Source organism: Schistocerca gregaria, chromosome 4, assembly GCF_023897955.1.
Source record: "Schistocerca gregaria isolate iqSchGreg1 chromosome 4, iqSchGreg1.2, whole genome shotgun sequence".
In the NCBI taxonomy this organism is placed as follows: Eukaryota; Metazoa; Arthropoda; class Insecta; order Orthoptera; family Acrididae; genus Schistocerca; species Schistocerca gregaria.
Window position 1 is genome coordinate 203,679,251 of NC_064923.1, and position 23,303 is coordinate 203,702,553.

At 43.4% G+C, this 23,303-nt stretch overlaps 1 protein-coding gene across 1 annotated transcript in view; it reads right to left on the reverse strand.

The window, feature by feature from the left end:
• LOC126267981 (serine protease 48-like) overlaps positions 1–23,303 on the reverse strand; it is a 165,957-nt gene that overhangs the window by 22,732 nt on the left and 119,922 nt on the right. The window contains exons 4-5 of the mRNA XM_049973327.1: positions 20,076–20,241; positions 17,674–17,879 (exon numbers count right to left, since the gene is read on the reverse strand). Coding sequence (XP_049829284.1) covers positions 17,674–17,879; positions 20,076–20,241 — 372 coding nt within the window. The remainder of the gene's footprint in view (positions 1–17,673; positions 17,880–20,075; positions 20,242–23,303) is intronic.

Genomic DNA, 23,303 nt, shown 5'->3' on the forward strand with positions numbered 1-23,303 from the left:
AGAATACCTTGCAAATATCCACGCTGCGTAGTTTTCTCTTATTGGCTAATACAGGCGAAACAGTGATGTATAAATTGGTAGTTTACCGTAAACGTTTTTTTCAAGGGGAGAATCAAGGAAAAATATTATTTATAGAATTTAATAGGCTATATGCTTTATTTAGATGAGTTTTAAGTACAGTTGATAAATTCCTGAAAACTAAGTAGTGGTAAAATTGAGCAAACTGAAGCACAGTTTGTAATAAATATGTATTTACCATCATTTCTTTGCCTTTTTAAAAAAAGAGAATATGAACTAATTGCCTTGAACTCCCTTCACAGCAATTTTTCTTGACCAATGCTTTAACTACAACTTATTATACCAAAACCGGGCCGAGCGATTCTAGGCGCTACAGTCTGGAACCGCGCGACCGCTACGGTAGCAGGTTCGAATCCTGCCTCCGGCATGGATGTGTGTGATGTCGTTAGGTTGGTTAGATTTAAGTAGTTCTAAGTTTTAGGGGACTGATGACCTCAGAAGTTAAGTCCCATAGTGCTCAGAGCCATTTGAACCATTTTGAACCAAACCCGGACTGTAATTGACGGTTATATAGCGTTCGATTGTTAGCTGTCTGTCTCCTGGCCACCCCTTCCACAAACGTACAGTAAAACCAAGCAGATTCGTTCTTACCTACAGTATTCCAATGCTCATAGTCGTACCAACACAACTCATTAAAACTTGTAATATGAATAATATAAGTGGATTTGATATACTGGGGCTTTACTAAATTCTGTAAACCATTAAATTTTCAAAGTTATTGGGGGGGGGGGGGAGACAAATCCACCCCCCTCTCTCCCGGCGGTGATGCCCGTGCCTTCAACAACATTTATTTACTGCTGTTAGAAACTAAACCTGCAGACTTCGTATCTAATGCGGAATGCGTAAGTTTTGTCACAACAGAAACTCAAACAATAAGTTCATAGAACTGTGGCACAGGACTTGGATGGCAGTGGTGTTTGGTTGGTGGTTGTGCAACTGCGAAGTTATAATTAATCTGTACTTTAGGAATTCATAAATTACAACATCAGAGTGCATACAGATACTAAGGCTTTTGCACTCAAGCACTTGGAATAATTCAGTAATCTGATGACACAAGAATTCGAAACAATATTTTGTCTCATCAGTAACACAATACTTTTTTCTCCTTCCAGCTTTGAAAACAGTTTCAGTATGTTACCTGCATTTGGTACGTAACAGTGTATGACCTAAAATGAACCAAACGTAAATTGGTCAGTGACTACATTTATTTACTGAAATATTTTCAAAACATGCATTGCATTTTACTTAATTTCGCAGTATCACAGTAACCTTGGGCAATAGTGACAAGAAAACACATTCGTTATCTATCTGGGATATCAGACTATAAGATGCAAAAAATTTCTTTTTTTTTAACTGAATTGTTTGGTTGAAATCGAATACGAAATACTACATTGTGGAGACCACACATGGATCCCCAAACAGCGATTTTTATTTTTTTACACAAAAAGCAAAAGTTATACTGAGAAACAGCTTTGATTGGTCTACGCGAAGCTCTTTTTTTAGGTTCATCAGGTGACTTGGAAAATCCTTCCGCACTCATCCTACGATACACGTTCGTGTGGAGCAGCTAGCGCAGCTCTGCTGCATCACGCTATACGGCATAAATCGTATTGATGTTACGCCGCTGTCATCCCAGTGTGAATTTGTTAAGTCATGTCAACTGCATTTCTATATGCTTCACCATGTGGGTTTCCTCTGTGTCCTATCGCAAGTCACTTCATGTATTGTATTCCATACCGTAACACTTCAGTGGGAACTGCGCCTGACTGTTACCCATTGCTTACTAACAGCAAATGTGGCACACGTCACTTTATGTTCTGCTCTCTCTCGCCATACTTTTTCCCAGACTATGAGCTGCCGTCTTCTGGGCGAAAACACCATCTATCACTGCAGCTCAACAACGTCCGCGTTACAGCTGGCCACCGCCTGTGTCGACCACTACAGTTCATTTCCGCTGTTTCCACGCTTCGCATGGGTCCACAGCGCTCTCTTCTCCTGGGTCTGTTTTTCTTTGTCACCATCAATAAAATGCAGTCTGCTCTGGGACGCCACATCACATTGGCCACAGCAACGCTCGCATTGGTCTCCGCACTCTACTAGTGACCTCTGGCGCAGCGTGCCACCGTAACATACAAGGAAAACACTCCTCCAGCAGTGTGACTTTAAAATCTGCCCCTACAAACGGCGCAGAAGCAAACCTAAATATCATTTTTATGTAACGTAATTTGAAAGTTGGCTTCGTTGCCTGAAAATATGACAGTACACTTTCGTCGCACTAACTCTGATCACGCTGCTAATACCACTTCAGCCTTTTGAAGCGAAGATATTTTGACATTATCGGCACACCTGAGACACGAAAGCATTTTGGCCAGGGCCAAGTGTGGTGTCACCGCCAGACACCACACTTGCTAGGTGGTAGCCTTTAAATCGGCCGCGGTCCGGTAGTATACGTCGGACCCGCGTGTCACCACTATCAATGATTGCAGACCGAGCGCCGCCACACGGCAGGTCTAGAGAGACTTCCTAGCACTCGCCCCAGTTGTACACCCAACTTTGCTAGCGACGGTTCACTGACTTCTACGCTCTCATTTACCGAGGCGATAGTTAGCATAGCCTTCAGCTACGTCATTTGCTACGACCTAGCAAGGCGCCGTATTCAGTTACCATTGATATTGTGAATCATGTACTGTCACGAGCGACGTGCATCATTAATGGATTAAAGTTAAGTATTCCACCAGCTACGTCCGTTTTCTCAATTCTAATTCCCTTGCCATGTTCCAGACCTCACGCCAGCCTGCGTGAGCTAATACGCGTGCATTTGGGCCTCCTTTAGTAACACGGTGTTGGCTCTCCTGCCAACCACAACACCAAGGGCGCCTTACTTTTGTTTTTCTCCAGTGACGTTCATTAAGAGTTTCACATAAGAGCTTGGCTTGCCAAAAGTAGCAAGTAAACATCTTTGTGTGTGAACTGGCACTTGGCTGATGTCCACAAGGCAGAGTAGACTACCCCAGGCGCTTTAGATGGGCCACACTGCAAGATGTGGTGTTGGAATTAAAACCTTCACTATTCTTGTACATGTTTCGCAACGTCTTCAGCCTTCCTCTCGTTTAATGAGAGTGAGTGAATGCTCAGTTTATTGACGATACGAACTTCTTATTGTTATAATCTTGTCACAAACATTTCCACTGCAGGCTCGTGCGGCTATTTTGCCGAACTACTATATACTAGTGGGTCCAGTAACTTCCTTAATCTTCCTTGTCTGTGAACACTAAAGCTACAGTTTTGCTGCAAGATGGTCGCGGAATTTCCATTAGCTCTGTTTACGTGTCCCCCACTTGATCCAGTCTTAAGGCGTGTATGGGGGAGTCTAATAACTGGTTCAAATGGCCCTGAGCACTATGCGACTTAACATCTGAGGTCATCAGTCCCCTAGACTTAGAACTACTTAAAGCTAACTAACCTAAGGACATCACACACATCCATTCCGAAGGCAGGATTCGAACCTGCAAACGTAGCGGTTCCGTACTGAAGCGCCTAGAACCGCTCTTCCACACCGGCCGGCTGTCTGGTAATTCAAGACTTTTCTGGTTCACTTGGACGTCCATGCTTCCCGTGTTCTGTCTTTATATCGTACTCTCTTTAAATGCGTTTCGTCTGTCCTTTTTTTAATCGTGATTAATGTAGAGTTTGTTAGCGTTACACCTCCTGCTGCAGATGGACATGCATTGTGTGCCTTCAGCCTTGGCCATGTCTACTTTGATCGACCTTTATAGTTGGGACCAGAACTGTCTCGGGTACTTTGTATCAACAAAAATTTATTGCAAACAGTGGTTACCTCTGTAATTCTCAGTCTCTCTCTCCCACGGTCACAATCTTACCTTTTTGTAACCGCTTGGGTTCTATACAAGGCACGCACAGGTACATGAAAGTGTTTTCTCGCAGCTTATGAGGTAAGTCTATCGCTGTAAGAGTCAACGAGGTGCAAGGCGGACAAAGCACAGGTCATCCGTTATTCTAGACACAATTTACATCTAGTCATTAACACACAGCAGTGAGTTAGAAGCATTTCCATAATTACAGACTGCAACAGCGAACTTAAATTACACGTTCCATATTACGTAGGAATTTGATCTAGTGGCTACTGGTGTTCCGGCACTCAACCTATTCTAAACTGTTCGTAGATGACAGAGTACACACTACAAGTACAGATTTTCATTCTTACAATAAGATTACTGTTGAGTTTCTCTTATCGATGCTGTATCATCTCGAGCAGTGGAAGTCTTTCAGCAGCAAATACGTTTGCATTCCATGAGCCTGAAGTGACCCCTGTCTCATGAGAAAAGTTTTCCTGGTATCAAATAAGCAGTCTTACAGTGGCTCTGTGTCAGCGTCCAACACTGCGTCCTCACCAGAAGCCGGGAGAGTATTCTATTGGTAGTTATTTGTCTCCGCTGGTTATTGTTTCCATTTGACAGACCAAGTCTTCATCTTATCATAACTTCTAATCATATTTCCCAATTCTTCAGCCGTCATTAACAGTTGCTGAGCTGTCATTTCTAACCAACAGATTTAGTTACCACTGACGTCTGGTATTTTGATAATTTAATTTAGCTTTGAATATATCGTCCGCTAGGGTGTCGAGCTGCTCATACATTTTTCTTACTGAGGGCTATATCACAAACACTATCAAATATATTCACTCGATATCTAAATACAGTACATCTGTCACATTCAAACTATACTGCCTGTCAAAAAGAGGGGAAACACCCAGAAGGCAAGCAGAAAAAGAAATTTAATTCACAGATTGAGAGTGAATTTGATGTTCTTTCAGTGCTTTCATTATCGAGTCAAATTTACGTAGGATAGGCAGTATGAGCCCACTTATTACGGCATTGCGCCCGCTTCTGATCTGAATATATGCATCGATTCGACTTGAAAGGGTGTCACAAAGTATATCCTGATGCAAGGTCGCCCACAACAGTTTTAACTTGATGTCCTAGATACTGGTACTAGGACGTCCGATGATGATGATGATGTTTGGTTTGTGGGGTGCTCAACTGCGCGGTTATCAGCGCCCGTACAAATTCCCAATCTTTGCTCAGTCCAGTACCGCCACTTTCATGAATGACGATGAAATGATGAGGACAACACAAACACCCAGTCATCTCGAGGCAGGTGAAAATCCCTGACCCAACCGGGACTCGAACTTGGGACCCCGTGCTCGCGAAGCGAGAACGCGAGCGGGAGACGACGAGCTGCGGACCTGACGACCGAGTTGGTCCCACACATGTTCTATGGGGGACATATTTAGGGATCTTGCTGGCTAAGGGAGTACCTCAACATCATGCAGACAGTTCATAGAGACACGAACCACGTGTGCACGAGCATTGTCCTGTTGAAAAATGGTATCGCACAAGAGGTAACTCATATAGACCCTAGATGTCCGTGACGTACTTTTGGGCAGTTTCCTTGAACACCACCGGCCACTACCTGAGGTCACATTCAATGGCTCCCACACAATGCCAGGAATAACACCGCTGCGGGTCTACAATGGTCATCCGGGGTAATGCAGAGTTGCGATTCATGGCTGAACACAGTGCGACGCCATCGGCAGTTCTTGCTTTCCAGTCACTGCACCACTACGAACGCAGACGTTCGTGTTGTGATGTTAACGGAAACTTACGCATGGGATGGTAATTTCCCTAGGCCGGCTACTGCTAGTCTCTGAACATTGATGTGTGATGACACGAAATGTTGCAGCGAGTCCATTACTTGTTCGTGGATGCTGGCGCAGATTTGAAGCGGTTACGAGATACTTAGTACACAACACCGCTTTCCTGCCTTGTGGTAGTCATACTTGGTCGCCCGAAGCTTGAAGCAATATGGCTGCCCTCACGTTCCCATGCCGTCCAACATTGGGCCAGTGTCATACCAGAACGCTCCAAAAACCAGGATATTGCAGAATTCGTCCAGCCGGCCAAATGGAGAGTCACAAATGAAACCCCCTTCAAACGCCGTCAAGTGCTGATGACGCTGTCTCATACGAGTACGCGACATCCCCGTGCCCTTCACAGTGATCACTCAGTTGCTGCTGTTGACGCGTCGTATATACCCCGGAGGCACTAAACATGAACAACGCTAATGCACCGTGGTTGCCGTTCTAGCTGTCACAGAGATTTGGAACTCCAATAATTTATAAACCCGCCGATGGTGTGTACATGTAACATGTTATGCTGACATTCGACCATGTCTTCTGGGTACTTAACTGTTTTTGGCAGGCAGTGTATGCACAGGAGACAATTATTGAACTATATGAAATAAAATCTTCATGACTTCTGAACGTTTTACGTTAGGACGTTCAAACTGCACGACTGACCACGGGGCATGATGGGAATTATGATATGGTTTAGCGACAAAGCTCACTTTCATTTGGATGGGTTCGTCAATAAGCAAAACTGGCGCATTTGGAGGACTGACAATCCTCGTTTCGTGATCGAGAAGTCTCTTCACCCTCAATGGGTGAGAGTGTGGTGTGCAATGTCCACTCACGGAATGATGCGGTACTCCTTGATGGCACCATGACTAGCGAAAGGTACGTCAAGGTTTTGAAAGATGAGTGCATCCCCATTATCAAAAGTGACCCTGTGGTTCACGTAAAGACGGAGCTCGACACCATCGGAGCACTCTGGGGACAGCAATCTGGCTCTGGGGTACCCAGAGGCCATTGGTATGGGCCACGATTGGCCGCCATACTCTCCAGATCTGAACACATGCGATTCCTTTTTGTGAGGCTGCCGGCCGAAGTAGCCGTGCGGTTCTAGGTGCTACAGTCTGGAACCGAGCCACCGCTACGGTCGCAGGTTCGAATCCTGCCTCGGGCATGGATGTGTGTGATGTCCTTAGGTTAGTTAGGTTTAATTAGTTCTAAGTTCTAGGTGACTGATGACCTCAAAAGTTAAGTCACATCGCGCTCAGAGCCATTTGAACCATTTGTGAGGCTATATTAAAGACAACGAGTACAGCAACAACCCCAAAACCATTGCTGAGCTGAAAACAGCCATTTAGGAGGTCATTGACAGCAGCGATTTTCTGACACTTTAGCAAGTCATGCAGAATTTCGCTATTCGTGTGCTCTACATCATCACCAATGATGGCAGGCATATCGAACATGTCATAACCTGAAATAATCTAAATCCGAATATCTGTAGTGACGTATGTATCTTGAATAAATTGTCTGCACACCGTAGTTTGTAACTAATTTATGTTTTTTTTTCATATAGTTCCAATCCCAAAGAAAGCAGGTGCTGACAGATGTGAAAATTACCGAACTATCAGTTTAATAAGCCACGGCCGCAAAATACTAACGCGATTTCTTTACAGACGAATGGAAAAACTGGTAGATGCAGACCTCGGGGAGGATCAGTTTGGATTCCGTCGAAATGTTGGAACACGTGAGGCAATACTGACCTTACGACTTATCTTAGAAGAAAGATTAAGAAAAGGCAAACCTACGTTTCTAGCATTTGTAGACTTAGAGAAAGCTTTTGACAATGTTGACTGGAATACTCTTTTTCAAATTCTAAAGGTGGCAGGGGTAAAATACAGGGAGCGAAAGGCTATTTATAATTTGTACAGAAACCAGATGGCAGTCATAAGAGTCGAGGGGCATGAAAGGGAAGCAGTGGTTGGGAAAGGAGTGAGACAGGGTTGTAGCCTCTCCCCGATGTTATTCAATCTGTATATTGAGCAAGCAGTAAAGGAAACAAAAGAAAAATTTGGAGTAGGTATTAAAATTCATGGAGACGAAGTAAAAACTTTGAGGTTCGCCGATGACATTGTAATTCTGTCAGAGACGGCAAAGGACTTGGAAGAGCAGTTGAACGGAATGGACAGTGTCTTGAAAGGAGGATATAAGATGAACATTAACAAAAGCAAAACGAGGATAATGGAATGTAGTCAAATTAAATCGGGTGATGCTGAGGGAATTAGATTAGGAAATGAGACACTTAAAGTAGTAAAGGAGTTTTGCTATTTAGGAAGTAAAATAACTGATGATGGTCGAAGTAGAGAGGATATAAAATGTTGACTGGCAATGGCAAGGAAAGCGTTTCTGAAGAAGAGAAATTTGTTAACATCGAATATAGAGTTATGTATCAGGAAGTCGTTTCTGAAAGTATTTGTTTGGAGTGTAGCCATGTATGGAAGTGAAACATGGACGATAACTAGTTTGGACAAGAAGAGAATAGAAGCTTTCGAAATGTGGTGCTACAGAAGAATACTGAAGATAAGGTGGATAGATCACGTAACTAATGAGGAGGTATTGAATAGGATTGGGGAGAAGAGAAGTTTGTGGCACAACTTGACTAGAAGAAGGGATCGGTTGGTAGGACATGTTTTGAGGCATCAAGGGATCACAAATTTAGCATTGGAGGGCAGCGTGGAGGGTAAAAATCGTAGAGGGAGACCGAGAGATGAGTACACTAAGCAGATTCAGAAGGATGTAGGTTGCAGTAGGTACTGGGAGATGAAGCAGCTTGCACAGGATAGAGTAGCATGGAGAGCTGCATCAAACCAGTCTCAGGACTGAAGACAACAACAACAACAGTTTAATAATTGTCACCTCGTATGTTCAAGAGTGTATAGCAATCCGCAGTTGCACGACTGTATTGTAATAGTGTTAGCTTTACATAAAGACGAAATCAATATGAACAAAAAATGTACCCCTTTTTGGAACAGTTTATTTTATAGAGCGTGTCCCAGGAGGAATGGTCAAATTCAGGGATATGACAGGAAGGATCATTCGAAGCAAAAAGCTACTGTGAAAGGGGCTCTAAAAGGCAAAGCATTAGAGCTGTGAGCACTTCCTCACCGTCCCTTCTTTACCTTCGCTCATGTGAAACATCTTTTCCACTGATTTCAGCAATTCGCATTTATGTTTTCCATGTATTCCCTAAATGTCTCAAGGCAATAACGGGAACATTTCCTTAAAAAGGACACAACCGGCTTCCTTTCACGTCCTTTCCCAGACACAATGTGTCCAACGGGTGTACTGCCTCTAATGACCTCAGAGTTGACGGAAGGATATTAGATCGGCCTCCAGTGTAACTGTGGCGTCTGCCTTCAAAGAATCAGTACCTGGCATCAAAGTCGTAACCACTTAACGACTTATCCCCACACAGTCTTCCATCCTCGATGCTGGTTTTCCCACCAAGATGGAAATCTCAGAGTTAAAATGTTCCCATTATATAGCAGTGTCCAGTTTTCGCACCTTTCTCAGTCTTAACAAATCATCAAGTTTTCTTGCCATTGTATTCAGTCAGAAATAAATTGCCTGCCCCGCCAGAATCCTGAATATTTAAAAATTTCTAACAAAGGACATGACTGTAGAGAGATCTTGCTTACTACAACATTACATTGACTTCGTTTGATAGTAGTCAGTTTATGACTGCGCTACAAAGGATTACCATCATATATGTATATATCTTAAAAAGCTGGATTCAGCACTCTACTTGGGAATCAAATTAGCTACTGGGTTTATAGGACCAACTCAATAGCCAAGCTACCGATAACCCATCACAGTTCATGCAGCTATAGTTTCAGTTAGTGCAATACGACTATTGTGTTTGAGCATATCTAGACTCGCTCACTTTCGCCACCACTGGTCGTGATGAAGTTATGCAAATGCACCTGACGATCGCGAGTATGTCTGGAGTGCGAGTGAATCTAAAAATAATGGAAGTGATTCTGACAGACGTAACAGAAAGCTGAAACCAGTACTCGCTTTACGTGTTGCTTACATTCAAAAGGCAGAAACCGCAAACAGTGTCCACGAAAAAATAAACGAAATACTACAACGAAATGAGAAGATAGATTAGAATGGAATCAGTTAAGTATGGAACTATAAAGCTTGAAGATGAACTGATGTAAGTAGGCTGTTTAAGTTTTTTATTGGTAACGCCACGTAGCGCTCTGTATGAAGATCACTGGCTGTGCTGTGTGCAGTCTGTGGCTGGTTTGCATTGTTGTCTGCCATTGTAGTGTTGGGCAGTTGGCTGTTAGCGGCGCGTAGCGTTGCGCAGTTGGAGGTGAGCCGCCAGCAGTGGTGGATGTGGGAGAGAGATGGCGGAGTTTTGAAATTTGTAAGAATGGATGTCATGAACTGCTATATATATTATGACTTTTGATGATATTAATGTAAATACATTGTTTGTTCTCTATTAAAATCTTTCATTTGCTAACTATCCCTATCAGTAATTAGTGCCTTCCGTAGTTTGAATCTTTTATTTAGCTGGCAGTAGTGGCGCCCGCTGTATTGCAGTAGTTCGAGTAACGAAGATTTTTGGTGAGGTAAGTGATTTGTGAAAGGTATAGGTTATTGTTAGTCAGGGCCATTCTTTTCTAGGGATTTTTGAAAGTCAGATTGCGTTGCCCTAAAAATATTGTGTGTCAGTTTAAGCACAGTTATGTATAATTTTTCTAAGGGGACGTTTCACTGGAAAGAAAGATAAAACCACACCACTGAAAAAGTGGACAAAAGAAGAGATTCTGACTCATGAGGAAAGAGAATAGATTATTTACTGGCGAACAGAGAAGACAAATTAAATAACCAATATCGCGGATATCGAAAGTCACACAAATTTGGGAAGAAGTACGAGGGCTATGCGGAATGTGAAGAACGATCGGTCGCGAAATGGAAACCACTGTGAAAATCCGACAAGACTTTTTCACAGAAATTTTGAGCAGTGTCTCTAGTATGCCCGTCGATAGCATGAAGCCGCTCTTTTCAGTTGTGGGCGCACTGTGAGCGAGTAACTGTGCTTAGAACAACGATGTCCCCCGCCAGGTAGGAGAGCCCGCTGAGAGGCTTCGCCTTAATGAATGCAGCCCACCTAACGGAACTGCCACGCACTTCCTTCTTCATCGAAATTCTCAGCCGCACTCTGCAGGGGCAGTGAAGACGCTCCTGCAGCCTTTTCGATGGGAAGTGTTAGATCACCCACAACACAGCCCTAATTGGCTCGTCCCGAGTATCATCTCTGTTCACATGAAACGCTGGATACGAAGACAACATTTGGGAGCAGGCTAGGCGCTATAGACCAGCGTACAGTATTATCGGAAAGCACAGGCGGCTGCCTGGTGTTGGAAATTTGGTATAACGCTCCGATAAATGTCGAAGTCGGAGCGGCGACTATGTGGAGAAATACCTGGAAGGTGTAGCTAAATGTGCAAAGAAAACAGTTTTGATTTTCACTGTGGTTTCCATTTCGCGACACATCGTTCCGTACAGTCCGAACAACCCTCTCTTCAAAGTAAAATGGCTAAAGCAGAAAATAAAATTAATATCAACAACGGTAAGAGAAACTGTAAGCGTAATAAAAAATAGTAAAGATAAAGTGCGGAACCGTGTCGAAAGCCTTCTACCAGTCAAGAAACACGGCATGAACCAGGACGTTGGTATTTACTACCTTCTGGAACTAGCGGACGAGCAGAGCGAGCTAGGTTTCATATGATTGTTGTCCGCAACCCATTTTGATTCCTATAGAGAGAATTTTTGCTCTCCAGAAATGTCATAATGCTAGAGCATAAAACGCTCCAAAATTCTTAAACCTACAGATATAGGTCTGTAGCTCTGCGCATCTGTTCGACGACCCTTCTTGAAAACTCGAATGATGTTCATTGTTTCACAATCACTAGAAATGCGCCACTCCTCCAGCGACGTACCATACACTGCTGCTAGAAGTGGAACAAGTTCCTTCGCATACGCTGTGTAGAATCGTATTGGTATCCCATCAGGTGCAGTGGCCTTTTCTCTGTTAAGCCATTTCAGCCACTTTTCTATATCTTGGTTATTTATTTCGATATTGTCATTTTGGCGTTCTTGCGATGATTTAAAGGAAAACCCGCAGTGCGATATTCCTCAGTGAAACACTTTTGGAAAAAGAAAAGGCAGTATTTCGACCTTTCCTTGTTATTCTCCGTTTCGGTGACGTTATGGTGACAGAGTGTCTGGACAGTGACTTAGGTCTGTTTACTGCTCTAAAATCAGACGAGAAGTAGATAGATAGAATTTTATTTCCGAATCCGTAGAACGTGTCACTTGCGGCCCTCCTTATGTTAATTATGGCTTCGTTTAGTTTTCACCTGTCTATGCGGCTTTAGCTACGTAAAATTGGCACTGAAGCTCTCTGCTTTCGTAGCACCTACCTAATACGGCTGTGTGGTGTGTCTTCCCCATGCCTACACAAGTTTGCACGGCACATACATGTCTACGGCGTATTGCGCAATACTCTTGAACTTTGTACAATTATACGCAACATTTTCGATCCAGAAGATCACTCTTTTCGGCTGACAAATGAAATTTGCGCAACATTCAGTGGTGGTTAAAGGCCTTATGATCACTAGTTCCCTAGTCTACGCTAAGTGGTCGAAAAGTTTGGGCCTGGTGGTGGCTAAGGTATCTATACTATCACGATCTGTGGTGAGTGCAGTGCGATGTAGTGATTAGCGTCGCTGGCGGGAGTCCTGAGCGTCACCAGTTCAAACCGAATCCCTAGCAATTATTTCTTATGGAGATCATTTCTCAAATGTTCTTGAACTATCTTATGTTTGGTTTCTGTTCAGGTTGCATGCCTGTGTCAATAAATGTGCTTCCAAGATTAAGTGTTGAACTTCAATGTCGAACCTGACTTTGATTTTTGGACTTGATGGTGGTTTTGATGTGAAAATGCGTTAGCTTCACGAGTAGATGGCCACATTTTGGTTCGCCTCAGGCAGACGAAGTGGCCTCACAATGACTGCATTCGCATAAGATATGCAACGCCAACCCAAGGACTTATGTAAGTAAAGACCAATATCTCTTAGAACACTATTTTCTGTGTTTTGCAGATTTATTAATACACTATCTTCCAGACTGAACTGAAATAACTAAAACGGTCGAACGCAAGATTCTCCTACGCCTGTTCAATAATGAAGCAAATATAGATTAGTTCCTTTACAATCCGAGATGGCTGAATAATTATTGTATGATTACGCTAGTGGCTGACTCTGAGCACTATGGGACTTAACAGCTCTGGTCATCAGTCCCCTAGAACTTAGAACTACTTAAACCTCACTAACCTAATGACATCAGACACATCCATGCCCGAGACAGGATTAGAACCTGCGACCGTAGCAGTCGCACGGTTCCGGAGTGCATGCCTAGAACCGCGAGACCACCGCGGCCGGCTATTACGCTAGTAGTCAAGTTCATAAATATCTAGGAATGAGAGTCTGGAACGAATGAAACTGGGCGACTCCATAAAAATTGTCTTAGGTAAGGCAGGTGTCACACAGACTCATTGAAAGCACCCTCCGGACATGAAATCCGTCAGCAAAGGAGGCGGCTTACAAAACCGTCGTTTGACCTATAAAATTGATTGTCACTCTGGAATCAGTGCTAGAAAGAACTGATGGAGCAAACAGAGATGATCCAAAGAAGAGCAATACCTATGGTGAGCGCGAAAGCGTCACGAAGATTCACAGTCAACATCATTGGCAGACGCTGCAAGACACGCTTCTGAATCACGTGTGGTTTATTGTTTAAAGTCCGTAGCGTACATTACTAGAAGAGTTAACCAACATATTACTTCGTCCAACGTACATCTCGCGAAAAAGCCATGAACGTAAAATTAGAGTCATTCGAGCTGACAGAGCGACTCACTAGCAATCCTTCTTCCCATGGACCTTCCGTGACCGGAACAGGAAAAGGGGAACTGACAGCTGTTCACAATGAAATCACTGCTACACACCATAAGCTGATTTCCGGAGTATGAATGTAGATGAAGATGTAGATGCAGATGCAGATGTATTTAAAATGCATCCACAGGGAGACAGCTAGCCTCTATCCCTGTGTCTGGCTTTACAGTCGTTGCTAATGGGGTTGCATAGAACATTAGAATAACAAACACAACAGAAAGAAAGTTTGCACGATAGTTAATCCTTACATACCCATTCTTGGAAATAATTTATACGAACTACTTATAGTAGTCAGCGATTTTTAATTTGTGTACACAATGATCTTAGTTTTACCTTCATGACAATTAAACTTTATCAGTTTAGTTAACTATTCATGCAACGTGTGTAATCGAAATTGCTTTTAAGTAACAGAATCAAGTGCGTTGTCCTTGACAACGAATGTTCAGCAGACACACGGATGTCGTCAAGAGTGCTCCAGGGAAGTATTGTAGGACTGCTTTTGGTCTCTATACAGGGTGTTACAAAAAGGTACGGCCAATCTTTCAGGAAACATTCCTCACACACAAAGAAAGAAAATATTATATGTGGATATGTGTCTGGAAACGCTTACTTTCCATGTTAGAACTCATTTTATTACTTCTCTTCAACTTACATTAATCATGCAATGGAAACACACAGCAACAGAACGTACCAGCGTGACTTCAAACACTTTGTTACAGGAAATGTTCAAAATGTCCTCCGTTAGCGAGGATACATGCATTCAACCTCCGTCGCATGGAATCCCTGATGCGCTGATGCAGCCCTGGTGAATGGCGTATTGTATCACAGCCGTCCACAATACGATGACAAAGAGTCTCTACATTTGGTACCGGGGATGCGTAGACAAGAGATTTCAAATGCCCCCATAAATGAAAGTCAAGAGGGTTGAGGTCAGGAGAGCGTGGGGGCCATGGAATTGGTCCGCCTCTACCAATCCATAGGTCACCGAATCTGTCGTTGAGAAGCGTACGAACACTTCGACAGAAATGTGCAGGAGCTCCATCGTGCATGAACCACATCTTGTGTCGTACTTGTAAAGGCACATGTTCTAGCAGCACAGGTAGAGAATCCCGTATGAAATCATGATAACGTGCTCCATTGAGCGTAGGTGGAAGAACATGGGGCCCAATCAAGGCATCACCAACAATGCCTGCCCAAAAGTTCACAGAAAATCTGTGTTGATGACGTGATTGCACAATTGCTTGCGGATTCTCGTCAGCCCACACATGTTGATTGTGAAAATTTACAATTTGATCACGTTGGAATGAAGCCTCATCCGTAAAGAGAACATTTGCACTGAAATGAGGATTGACACATTGTTGGATGAACCATTCGCAGAAGTGTACCCGTGGAGGCCAATCAGCTGCTGATAGTGCCTGCACACGCTGTACATGGTACGGAAACAACTGGTTCTCCCGTAGCACTCTCCATACAGTGACGTGGTCAACGTTACCTTGTACAGCAGCAACTTCTCTGACGCTGACATTTGAGTTATCGTCAACTGGACGAAGAATTGCCTCGTCCATTGCAGGTGTCCTCGTCGTTCTAAGTCTTCCCCAGTCGCGAGTCATAGGCTGGAATGTTCCGTGCTCCCTAAGAAGCCGATCAATTGTTTCGAACGTCTTCCTGTCGGGACACCTTCGTTCTGGAAATCTGTCTCGATACAAACGTACCGCGCCACGGCTATTGCCCCATACTAATCCATACATCAAATGGGCATCTGCTAATTCCGCATTTGTAATAATTGCACTGACTGCAAAACCACGTTCGTGACGAGCAGTAACCTGTCGATGCTACGTACTGATGTGCTTGATGCTATGTAGAGCAATGAGTCGCATGTCGACACAAGCACCGAAGTCATCATTACCTTCCTTCAATTGGGCCAACTGGCGGTGAATCGAGGAAGTACAGTACATACTGACGAAACTAAAATGAGCTCTAACATGGAAATTAAACGCTCCACGTAACATCTTTTCTTTGTTTGTGTGCGAGGAATGTTTCCTCAAAGTTTGGCCGACCTTTTTGTAACACCCTGTATACACGAATGTTCTGACGGGTAGGGTGAGCAGCGGTCTGCGGATATTTGCTGATGACGTTGTAGTATAATGGAAAGTATCGTCGTTTAGTGACTGCAGAAGGTAACAGGATGACTTAAGCAGAATTTCTGTTTAGGGAAAAGAGTGTCAGATTGCTTTACATGTAGGAAGAAAGTAAGTTAAACGAGTAATATAAACAAGCCTACAATTTTCCAATACTGCTTGAAACAGTCACGTCAATATAACGAGCGCGTTAGGACGGTAGTGGGGAATCGCTGCCTTCGGTTGTTGGGAGTATTCCACTAAAGTGTAGTTTATTTATAAGCGGATCGCGCATAAAACATTAGTACGATCCGTACACTCCTCGAGCGTTTGGAAACTCCAACAGGTGGAATTCAAGGAAGAATCGAAACATTTCAGAGGAATTCAATATGCGGCTGTAACGGCGATGCTTCGTGAAATCAAATGGGATTTACTGGAGGGAGACGGTGTTCTTTTTGCAAAACGCTGTCGAGAAATATTTGAGAACTGGCATTTGCAGCTGACGGCATAATGATTCTACTGCCGTCAACGTACATTTCACGTAAGGACTGCGAAGACGAGATAAGAAACATTAGGTCTCGTACGGGGGCGTACAGACTGTTGTTTACCCTCGCTGCATTTGTAAGTTGACTAGGAAATGGAATGACTAGCGCTGGTGTAAGGAATCCTTCGCCGAGCACCATGCGATGGATTGTGAAGTATATATGTCGATGTAGATAGCATTGCTACCAACGTAAAAAAAAGAGTCTCGCATCTACGTCTTACAACGCTTGAGAGCATTCAGGGATTGATAGTCTAATAACCAGGTAGTTAAGTTCCTTTTAAATCACAATCACCATCATTATCATCATTGCTGCCCGAAGTATGTATTTCCGAACTGGGGTTGCCTGTCGGAAAATATTCAGCTAGCCACCCCATACAATACTAAGCATTGTTGCTGTTACACACAGCAGGCAGTTTAGTCGCAGCTGCGAGTCAGTGATATCTGGTGAAATGGGATTGGATTCACACAATAAAGAAACAAAATCATCTGCGAAATGCGACGAACGCCAGAATAGACGGGACGGTGTTTTTCGCTACTGAATGACTGGGACAGCGGTTGATAAAAATAATAAAAACAAGCATTAAGTGATAGATTTGTAATGCAGTTTTGAAATATACATACTTTAATTAGGTTCGAAAAATAATGTCTTCGAGATGACGTCCATCTTGCTGTATACAAATTTGAATCCTCTCCAAAGTTCCATACGGCACGGCTACAGTTTCCTGACGAATGGGATTCCTCAGGTCATCGATTGTGCGAGGCTTGTTCATGTAGACTTTTGATTTTAAATATCCCCACAAAAAGACGAATAGGGTGAGCGAGGGGGCCAGTAAAGATCACCATATCTTGAAATAAAGTGTCCTGGGTACATTTGTCGAACCACTTCCATGGATGCTCTCGCCGTGTGAGCTGTGGTACCGTCCTGCTGAAACCATATTTCTCTCAGGTTCACCTGACGCCTTTCAAGTTCTGGACGAAGAAAGTTGTTTAACAACGCAGCTCGCTGATGTCACAGTAACTGCAGTTCCTTCCTTCGAAAAAAAAAAAGGGTCCAACCAAAAAACCATCTTTGAAATGCAGCACCACATTGTTACTTTTTAACTGTGGAGAGGTCTTTGGTATAAATCATTTGGGTTGTCCGGCACCTAATACTGCAGTGGCGTTACAGAAAACGAAGACCCGGCAGCGGGCACTTACCCGTGGGCGGCAAGCAGACGGGGCTGATGCGGGAGGAGAAGACGACGGGCGTGGTGAGGCGCAGCAGCGCCAGGTCCGAGGCCATGGAGTCGGGGTCGTACTGCGGGTGGACCAGCACTTCGGAGACGCTGGCGTTCACCGTGCTCACGTCGCCCGTGCAAACGTTCTCCGCGCCCAGCGACACCTTCACGTCCTGCGCCGTGTACCTGCCGAGCAGCGCCACCGTTGCTATAAAAATGGACGTACACTGTGTGCCAGGAATGTTGCGAAAAATTTCGAAGGTTTGTAGAGGGTGTCTTGAGGAACAAAACGAGAGTAGAAACCCGTGACCGGAAACGTCATTCAAGATACTACAGAGCGTCGAAGTTACAGGCGCTTGCGCCTGCCAGTAGGCAACTCCTTCGGCAGCAAACGGACCGCTGGCGGAACGTCTCACAATGTTGTTCTTTATTAAGGGACCGTGTCTGACTGAGACGATCGCCGGTGGAGAAGATGGAGGTAGCTGCTGCGTAGAAAGGCATTGTCTCCTACGAATGTGACCCTCTGTTGACTCAGTGGACGATAGTGTCGGACATGGGTTTCCATCCGCAGTTTATTTTTCCCTCGGAATCCTCTAAAATCTCCAATGTTTTCGGTATACAGGAGTAAAATAAACTGCAGACAGTATTCACATGTACCACTGAATGTGCTAGTCATATCACATAGTTCATAAGATGAAGACTGATCATGGAGGTGTGAACGAGCGGTTTTAGGCGCTCGCTCTTGACCATCTCCTCCTCTCCTCCATCTGTGTCCATCTCCTCCTCTCCTCTGTGTCCATCTCCTCCTCTCCTCTCGCAGTCTGTCCATCTCCTCTTACTCCCTTCTCTCTCCGTGTCATCATCCCTTCCCCAACAGGTGCTTGCTGGTTCTGACACCCACAATATTTCTTTCCCGACAGGAAGTACTATGTGGACCAAGCTCGGTTGAAATCTGTCGAGTGTTTTAGGAGGAGACATGAAACATACATACACACATACGTTGCATAATGTTTATAGATTACAATGAAAATATTCGCCTACATATTTATGTAAATACTAAGTTTGTTTACAATTTAATACTTTTCATACAGTTTTACAGCTGACACTGCCACCTGCCACGTAGCTAAAATAACTTCTGAATCCTTGAATCTACATATTCAGATAATTTGTAGAAAGAATGGCTAATCAGATATCTGATTAATTTTCTTTCGAATTCTTAGGGATTTCCAATTTCTTGCATTATCTTAGACGACAGCTTATTGAGTATCCTACGACCAGGGTACATGTCTTCATTGTGAACCAAACATAAAGAGGCAAACCCCATACGAAAATTACTTTTTTTCTTGTATTGCGATAGTTGAAACCATAGTTCAGCTGATTGATTTTTATTACCAGTACAAAAATCGTTAATGGGAATATACTGGGAATTGAGGGTAAGAATGCGAAGATCCTTGAGGATGCCTCTGAAAGTTCTTACTGTTTGTTACTGATGATTAAATTTAGGTGCGCTGCCCCAGAAGATGACGGCACACAACTAGCAGTGAAAATAGGCAAATACGTCAGCATTCTCGTCTTTAATTTTACACAATGGGAGAGGTTTCTAAGGGCATAACACGCAGAAACTGAACTTGTTGGTTAATTTGGTTATGTGTTGACACCATTTTAACTTGTTAACCCTAAGCCATTTACATGGTCTGTTTCATTCATCGTGTGACCATCAATGTCTACTTCCCATGCTAATAGTACATTATTAGCTGCCTGAATCTGTGTGATATGAGACTCTGAGACTAAGGCTTAAACAATTAGCTGTGAACCACTTTTAACCTATTTAGCTGTCATCGGTGCTGTGTCTGCTGCAGTTGAATTTGGACCGTTGATTACAATGCTTGTGTCACCAGCAAACGTTACAGTTTTAGAAACGCCTTTTAAAGCCATTATATCATTTATGTAGGTCAGAAACAAGACTGGACTCAGAACTGACCCTTGTGGAAATCCACTTGTTACGATCACCGATTCTTTGGTTGGTTTAGTGCCTGTGACAGTCTGTTAATTAGGCTCTCCGCTTTATGGGTAAAGGTAAAAGGTATAAGTTGTTATCCTCAACAATAGAACTAAATATTCATTTCCAACCACTGCTACCTTATTACAAAGCTTATCATTTCTGTAACTTTGACCCAGAAGGCTTAGGACACGATATAGTTGAGGTTGTAAAACTTCCACTATTTTCTAAAGGCACAGGAGAATACTAAAACTGCAAAATGATGAATGTACAGTATATAGTACTGTTTAGCTGCAGCTAAAGATAAGGCTAGGAAAGAACAACTTTACAAGGAAAACAGCCGCTTTGTAGCCAGTGAGTGTAATGAGAGTGTCGCCGCTTACCCCTGTACCGGCGCGGCGGCGGTGAGCACGTATCTGTTGTTGATGAGCGAGCCAGTGGTGACGTTGTCCTCGCCGGCGTAGACCAGCGCCAACCACGGCATCTCCGATGGCGACAGCGGCACACCTCCGGACAGCCGGCTGGCTGGGCGATTTGGCCGGCCACACACTGCAGCACACAGACACAGCCACCTCTCACTCTCTGTGTGGGACCACAGGACGTCAGAGCAACACCGACTCAAAGGAAGGCCTCGGCGCTTGTTCGTGACGTCACGCCAGCCAGGCACGGCGAACGCCAGGTTTGTTGCAGGCATACTCATAATCGTGGTGTCTCCCTTTCTGACACAGGAAAATGTGAAACTATTGGCTGTAGGTGACCAACACACATTGTTCTGAGAGATTTCTTCAATCAATATATTGTGCAATTCATTACACTTAAAAAATAGTGTACTCCTGAACTTAAATTTCCGCCTGTTTTAAGGATTGACATACAAAAACAACTTCATGGTCCAGCAGCAACATAATTCGTGCTTCTTTACCTTATTTGTAAATCTGTGGAAGTTAAGTTTGTACTAGGGTGCTTTTACAAGAAACTTTGAACATATTGGTGCTCTTCTTTAGGTATCTTGGTTGACTATGTGTTGAGGAGCACTGAATGTTAATGAAATATCTTGCGATTGTACACGTTGGGGGAAGGGGTGGGGAACAGAAGAAGAGGCAAAAGAGAGATTCTTGTTTCATCAAATAATTTTTTTATCTTATAAGGTTCCTCCTTTCAGTTGCAAAAGGGGAATATTTATCTTTTCTAATGTGCATGTTTAAAAAAGTTTAAGCTCAGCGATATTTTCGATGTATGAAGCTATTTTGTTTCCTGTTTAGAATACCTTTCGTTGAAAACGAGTTTAAGATAATGACTGGCAACAGTTGGACGTTTACACATGTAAATTAGTTCACATTTTCAGTGACGATGTGAAACGAAAATAAGTAAATAAATAAATAAAAGAAACAAGTTAATTGTACGGGGGTTGGGGTAAGTTTCGATAACAAGATGGATCACGTAAATATAGTTTCTTGAATGTAAAATTTCCGAAGCTTGCAATAGGGCAAAGCATCTTCTCATATTGATCTACGTTTGTTTCGACAGGATTCAGTAATACAGAACTATGATCTTCATTTGTAGCTTTAGAATAGTAAGAAAATCTTTCACCTAAATAAAACTGCAGAATCCAAAACAATACCAAACATTTTGTCCAAAAATAAGAGATTTATAGTGATAAACACGCCCAGGCGTTTCTGCCTGCAACAGACGTGGCGTTGGCCGTGCCTAGCTGACGTGACGTCACCATCAAGCGCCGAGGCCTTCCTTTGAGTCGGTGTTGGTCAGAGGGACTGAGACGCAGTCACTAAGAATAAATTCTTCTAGTGGATGGCTGCGTCAAGTAGGAAATCGAACCAACGTTTCGATAACTAGATGTGTCTTTTATCAGAATTTGTCATCTACACATACGCTTAGGTGACAAAAGTCATAGAATAGCTCCTAATATCGTGTCAGACCACCTTTTGCCCTTTGTAGTGCCATGGACTTAGTAAGTCGCTGGAGTCCCCTGCAGAAATATTGAGACAAGCTGCCTCTACAGGCACCCATAATTTTCCTGCGCAGGATTAATGTAGGAACTGACCTCCCAGTTACGTCTCGTAAATGTTCGATGTATCCACGTCCGGTGATCTGGGTGGCCCAATCATTCGCTCGAATTGTCCAGAATGTTCGTCAAACCAACTCCGAACAATCGTGGCTCAGTGATACGGCGCACTGTCATCCATGGAAATTCCATCGTTGTTTGGAGAACATGAAATCCATGGCAGTAAACGGTCCCCAAGTAAGCGAATATAAACATTTCCAGTCAATGATAGGTTCAACTGGACTAGAGGACCATGTAAACGCAGCCCACACATTATGGAGCCACCACCAGCTTGCACACTGGCTTGTTGATAATTTGGGTCCATGCCTTTGTGGGGTCTGCGCCAGGCTCGAGCCCTACCATCAGCTCATACCAACAGAAACGAGCTGACCAGGCAACAGTTTTCCAGTCGTCTCCGAAGCCCCTTAAAGCTCTTCGCCGCACTGTCCTAATTGATATGGTCGTCGTACGTCTCACATTCATTTCTGCTATTTTCCACGCAGTGTTGCATGTCTGTTGGCACTGAAAACTCTACACAACGCCGTTGCTCTCGGTCGTTAAGTGGAGGCCCTCAACCAGTGCGTTGTCCGCTGTGAGAGTTAATGCCTAAAATTTGTTATTTTTGACACAGTCTGGACACTGCGGACCTCGAAATATTGAATTCCCTAACGATTTCCGACATGGAATGTCCCATGAGTCTAGCGCAAACTACCAATCCGCGTTCAAAGTCTGTTAATTCCCGTCGTGCTGCCATAATCATGTCGGCCACATGAATCACATGAGTACAAATGACAGCTCTGCCAATGCACTGTTCTTTTATCTCTTGTACACGCAAAGCTAACGCCACCTGTATATGTGACTATCGCTGTCCCATGACTTTTGTCTCCCGTCATGTTTTTCTGTCTGTATGTGAAGACTAATCACAGGAATTACTGTAGGGATTTTGGTACAGTTTCTTCTAACAGATAACTCGATTCCACGTTTATGAATCCATTTTTACTTGGTTTGTGTATACAACTGAAACGCTACCTTACGTACGTAGTCCAACCGTAGATACTTACAGGGTGCTACCCGTGCGGAGCTGAGTCGGGTCGCTACTACAGTACTAATTTAGTTGTACTTGAGCTCTAATCAATATACTGATTTTTTCCCCTATAAAAATATGGAAAGGATGGATCAAGTGTTTTGGGGAGGAGTTGATGTCATATATTAAATGTAATTTAAAACAGGTGCTGGTACCTCTTAGCATCCGTGGCCTGCATTGCCGGAACCTGAATATCTCGTGGCTTGCACACATTTACAGATTATTCTGTACTAAATACCTTCCATCTAACAAATTAAAACTCGGCGTTTTCTTTTGCTAGAGTCGCTGTAAGAAAGTACCTTAAATTGAAACATGTATAGCCATTTCATTAAAAGAACATACTGAATCTTCTTAAAATACTACAAGAGGACAAAAATTAAGAGCAATCTCCATAGGCTTTTATAGCCATATAAGAGAGCCAGATAACGTGTATAACTCAACATCACTACAAAAAATGTGTTCCATCGT